The sequence below is a fragment of the Sus scrofa genome, chromosome 6 (genome assembly GCF_000003025.6).
Source record: "Sus scrofa isolate TJ Tabasco breed Duroc chromosome 6, Sscrofa11.1, whole genome shotgun sequence".
Taxonomy (NCBI): Eukaryota; Metazoa; Chordata; class Mammalia; order Artiodactyla; family Suidae; genus Sus; species Sus scrofa.
Window position 1 is genome coordinate 48,161,953 of NC_010448.4, and position 5,723 is coordinate 48,167,675.

At 54.3% G+C, this 5,723-nt stretch overlaps 1 protein-coding gene across 1 annotated transcript; it reads left to right on the forward strand.

Moving 5' to 3' along the window:
* On the forward strand, positions 476–5,486 carry SELENOV (selenoprotein V). The gene is given in 6 exon segments (NM_001166045.1): positions 476–1,312; positions 2,838–2,862; positions 2,979–3,032; positions 3,138–3,212; positions 3,314–3,401; positions 5,349–5,486. Coding segments are annotated over 5 exon segments (1,029 nt in total). The 5' UTR covers positions 476–515; the 3' UTR covers positions 3,392–3,401; positions 5,349–5,486.

Sequence of the window (5,723 nt, forward strand, 5' to 3'; positions counted from 1 at the left end):
TGGGATCCCACAAGTCCCTGTGCTTCCTCACCCGTCTCTAATCCCTTTGCTTGGGCCTCCTCCACCCTGGCCTTGACCTTACTGGGCCGTCATTGTTTGGTAATGGCTAGATCTCCCCTACCTGGCAGGGAGCCTGATCACTGGACCTGAGCTTTCCTGCCTGCTGTGTCCCCGGAATCACCCAGCATAGGACTGTGCACACAGCAGCCACTCAAACATATAGTGAACGCATGAAGGTTAGGGACATTGGCAGTCTGTGTGTTCTCCACCCTGGAGGTGGGGATTCCAGAGATGGGAATTACTGGCGAGATCCCCGTGATCTCAGCCCCATCCCCCCCCTCCATCCCCTGCTCAGGTTGATAGAACCTGCCTGCCGCATGGAACCCGGTGTAACAGCGCCCCATTGTGGTCGCCTCCCATTTCAGAATCCTGTGCAGATGAGGCCCCCGCGGCCCAAGGCAGGGGGGTCAGGCGGGATCCCAACCCGGGTTACCTGGGGTCCGACCCTGGCCCCCATGAATAACCCGGCACGGGCCCCAGCCCCCTCCCCTGTCCGGCCCTCGGCCTCGCTGCGACCCTTGGCCTCAGTCCGGGCCTCGACTCCGGCCAGGGGTTCGACCCTGGCCAGGACCTCCCTCCTGGTCCGGACTCCCAATCTGGTCCCGGCCTCGGGTCCGGGTCCGATCCGGACCCCGACTCCAGTACGGACGCCAACTCCTGTCCGGACCCCGACCCCTGTTCGGACCCTGACCCCCGTCCGGACGCCAACTCCGGTCCGGACCCCAACACCGGTTCGGACCCCGACTCCGGTCCGGACCCCAACGCCGGTTCGGACCCCGACTCCGGTCCAGGTGCCGACCCCGGTCCGGGTGCCGACCACGGTCGGGATCCCAACGCCGACCCTATCTCAGGTCCTGGTCCCTGCTTTGGAATCCCTCCCGAACCCAGCCCTGCCTTCTTTGGATCCGCCCCTGGAACCTGATCCCGAACTCACTTTGTCGCCTGATGAGGATCCTACGCCAACCCCGAGGGCGAAGCACCTCCCACTGGTCGCCAATGGATTCGTTCCCGTCCAGGAGCCCCTTCCTGCGCTTTCTCCGTTGGCCACTAATTTACTGGAGTCCACGCCGGGGGCTGGGACCGACTCATCCACCACCAAGCTGACAGATTCCACTTCTGGACATGTCCCAGGGACGCCCATCCTGGCGACCATCCCATTGGCCGTCGCCTTACCGGTTTCTACGAACGCATTGGCCTCCACCAGCGAGAACATCCAAGTGGACAACAAGATCCTGATTCGAGTCGTCTACTGGTGAGGGGCTGTCCCCGCCCACGCCCGCTTCCTCCCTTGGGGACAGGGCTGCGGGGGCGGGGGCGGGGGTGGGGTAGCTCCACCTGCCACTCACTCTCCTTGGACCAGAGAGCTCTGGATTCAGTCATCCACTCTCTTGCTGGGACTGGAGTGTGAGCAGAGCCTCCCTACGAGGACAAGGGGTCAACTCCAGAGACTGAGTGTCCGGGACAGCCTTCCCCACCCCCAGGTGGCGCTTCTGCCGCTAAGTCTCAGTGAGGAGGCTACTTAGTGGTGTGGGGAGGGTGGGGAGGAGTAGGGGAGTCAAAATTGGGGGTGGGGGGGGGAACAGTGCTGTGCAGAGGCTGAAGGAGGGTGACTTTAGTCCTCGGTATGTGGGGTCCTAGAGTTGAACCTTTGTGTCAACAACAGCAACCCCAGGGGCCAGCCTTGACCTCCCAGAGAGCAGGGCTGAAAGTGGCTGGGAGGGGGCCCTGCCTTCCCCTCCAGTCCCAGTTCTCTCCTGTTCTCTGCCTCTCTCTAACTCACTCTTTTCCTTCCCCCACCGTGTGTGTGTCTCTTTCTTCTTCTCCCTGATTCCTCATCTCCCTCCTCTTTCTCTTCTTTTCTTTTTCTTTTTTCTTTTTGCTTTGTGTCTTTTTAGGGCCGCACCCACAGCATATGGAGGTTCCCAGGCTAGGGGTCTAATCAGAGCTGTAGCTGCTGGCCTACACCACAGCCTCAGCAACATCAGATCTGAGCCACATCTGTGACCCATACCACAGCTCACGGCAACGCCGGATCCTTAACCCACTGAGCAAGGCCAGGGATCGAACCCGAAACCTCATGGTTTCTAGTCGAATTCGTTTCTGCTGTGCCAGGACGGGAACTCCCACTTTTCTCTTTTCTAAAAATTAAAGTATAGTTGATTTATAGTGTTGTGTCAATTTCTGCTGTACAGCAACGTGACCCAGTCATATACATATATATGTGCGCACACATACACCCACGCACACACGAACACACACATCCTTTTTCTCATGTTATCTTCCATCATATTCTAGCACAGAGGTGAGATATGACTCCCTGTGTTGTTCAATAAACAGAAAGGCATCTTCACTGGGGTAATCAGGAAGGCCTCCCTGGGGAGGTGTTATATGAATAAAGACCTGAAAGAGGGGAGAGAGGAGCTGTTTAGATACCAGGGGAAGATGGGATTCTGCAGAGGGGACAGCGTGCAAAAGCCCTCAGGCCAGAGCAAGACATGCCTGGAGTTGGAAGAAGAGCTGGGAGGTCCCTGTGGCTGGAGCGGAGTGGGCTAAGGGGGCAGTGGGGGAGATGGAGCCGACGGATGATGGCGCAGGTCCTGTGGGGGCCTGAGGACCACGGGGAGGACTGTGGGTTTTGCCCTGAGGTGGATGTGCTGTGGGAGGGCTCTGAGCAGGGTGGGGGAGGGGATCGGCCGTCCCTCTGGGCTCAGGGAGAGACTGATGCCATGTGTTCCTTCCATCTCTCTCTGCCTCCTCCCTCTTGCCTTGGCCTCCAGTGGCCTCTGAAGCTACGGCCTCCGGGTGAGTAGTTTTGACTGTGGCGGTGGGGGGCGTGTGGGCCCCGAAATCTGGACAGAGTTCCTGTTTCCCCCTCCTCTCAAGACCTGTGACCCTGTGATCCCATCTCCTCCCCACAGTACATCCTACTGAAAAAGAGTCTGGAGCAGCAATTTCCAAACTGTCTAGTCTTTGTGAGTGCGCTGGGGGAGTGGGGGGCTGTTGGGGCTCCATGACCCCCCCTGGAGGGCTTGGAAGGGAGCTCTTAGCCTCCCCAACCCCCAACCTTCCTTCCTCAGGAGGAGGACATATCTGCCCAGGCGACCGGGGCGTTTGAAGTGTTTGTGGATGGAAAACTGGTCCATTCGAAGAAGGTGATTCTGAGCATGCGTCCTGATCAGGGAGGGAGGGTGGAGCTGGGGTCCCTGGGGGGTGGGACACATGCATGTCTGTGCTCTTTCTCTTCTGTGCCCAGAAAGGCGATGGCTTTGTGGATGAGACCAAGCTGCAGAAAATTGTGAGCCATATCAACGAGGAGATCAAGAAAAGGTAGCAGGGAGCTGGTGAGCTGGAGGTGAGGTGGGAGGGCTGGAGGCTGGGCTGCATGGGAGTGGGTGGGCAGGAGGCAGGGCCCTGGCTTGGAGTCGGAGACACCCTAGCCGCGATCCTAGCTCAGCCGGTCCGCAATGTTTTTATTTTTTGCATTTTAGGGCCACACCCACAGCATATGGAGGTTCCCAGGCTAGGGGTTGAATCAGAGCTACAATTGCTGGCCTACGCCACAGCCACAGCAACGCCAGATCCAAGCCGCATCTGTGACCCACACCACAGCTCATGGCAACGCCGGATCCTTAACCCACTGAACGAGGCCGGAGATGGAACCCACAATCCCACGGTCCCTAGTTGGACTTGTTTCCGCTGCACCACAGTGGGAACTCCGGTACTCACTGCTATAATCAAGTCATCTACATCCTTTTCAGTTGCCTCATCTGTAAAATGGGGTTGTTGAGGTGAATCCATGAGACGCCTCATGTAAGGTATGAAATAGTGCACGGCTCAGAGTAGGGGCTCGAGGTATGACAACTACACCTTTTCTTTCCAAAGAACTTTAGTTGTTGATTTTTTTTTTTAGTTGTTGATTTTTTAACTTTTAGTTATTTATGGAGCTGTGCTGTACTAGCCACATTTCAAGTGCTCGCAGCCACAGGCGGCTGCTGTTTGAGACAGTGCAGATATGGAACATGGGAATCTACCATGGCAGAAAGTTCCACTGCTGATGTTGTTTAGGGTATTAAAGCATAGACGCAATAATCTATTTGCCATCGTACCGGATTTTTTTTTTTTTTTTTTTTTTTTTTTTTTTTTAGGGCCACACCTGAAGCATATGGAGTTTCCCAGGCTAGGGGTCTAATCGGAGCTACAGCTGCAGGTTTACACCACAGCCACAGCCATAACCACGCTGGATCTGAGCTGTGTCTGCGACCTACACCACAGCTCACGGCAATGCTGGATCCTTAACTCACTGAGCAAGGCCAGGGATAGAACCCACAACCTCATGGTTCCTAGTCGGATTCATTAACCACTGCACCGCGACGGGAACTCCCCGATACTGGATTTTTAAAACCACTACTGCATAGACATTTGCAAGCTGCTACTCATTTAATCCTTTGTCTACTGTGATTCTATTTTTTACAATTGTTTTCTACTTTATTGAGGTATAAATGATAAGAAACAGTATACGTGGCATTCTTCTGTGTCTCAGCGGGTTAAGGATGGGGCATTGTCACTGCAGTGGCTGGGGTCACTGCTGTGGCATGGGTTGGATCCCTGGCCCGGGGACATCCACATGCCTTGGGTGTGGCCGAAAAAGAAAAAAGAAAAGCAATGGTACATGTTTATTTTTTAAAAAAATTTTGGCCTGTCTTGAGCCATGTGTCTTTAGTTTATTGGATTTCATTTTATTAACAAGTATTTGGTGAGTACCTGCTACGTGCTGGATACTGTTCTAGGCCCTGGGGGTGATAACGGCAGTGAACTGAGCAGATACAAACCTCTGCCCTCATGGAGCTGACAATCTAGTGGCGAAGGCAGGAAATGAAGAAGATTCATAGGCGAGTAGAAGGCATTCTAGAAGGAGATCAGAGTGAGAAGAAAAATAAAGGTGGAAAGGGATATGGGGGCTGCAGGGAAGGTTTTGCAACTCTAAGTTGAGTATTTGCAACTCTTGAGTGGTGAGAAAAGATCTCATTAGGAAGGTGATGAAAGGGATTGGACCGTGTGGATATCTAGGGGAAGTATTCCAGGCAGAAGGAGCAGCAAGTGCCAAGGCCCTGTGGTAGAAGAGTGTCTGGTATGTTTGAAAAAGGGCAAGCCCAGCAAGCCTTGTACTCCATGGAAAGCATTCAAATGGTGCCTGACACATATTAAGCCCTATAAATGCTATTTTTTGGAGTTGCTCTTGTTATTGATATTAAACAATTTTTTTTTTTTCTCTCCTCTCTCCCCATCAGGAGCCTCAGCAGGATGGCGAGAAGGGCTGAAATGTTGCCAAGTCAGGTCCTTTTCTGATGGTGGCTGGGGCTGGGGAGGGGTTGGGAGGGTGAAGAGGGAAATACATACAGAGTCTGCCTCTGTGTGTTCTGGTCTGACTGTGTCTCCTGTCCACACTCATTCCTGACATCTGCATAAGTCACCTACTACCTGCTACTGGCTCCTGGCAACTCCTGGCCCAGAGTGGGGGGAGGGGAGGCCAGCTTTGAATAGAAGGCTAGTCCCATTGCTCCCTGGGTTTGCACCTGATGGTCTAACTTCAACTCTTCACGTCTTCAAGGTCAGTTTCTTTCCTTCTTTCTCTCTCTCTCTCTCTCTCTCTCTCTCTCTCTCTC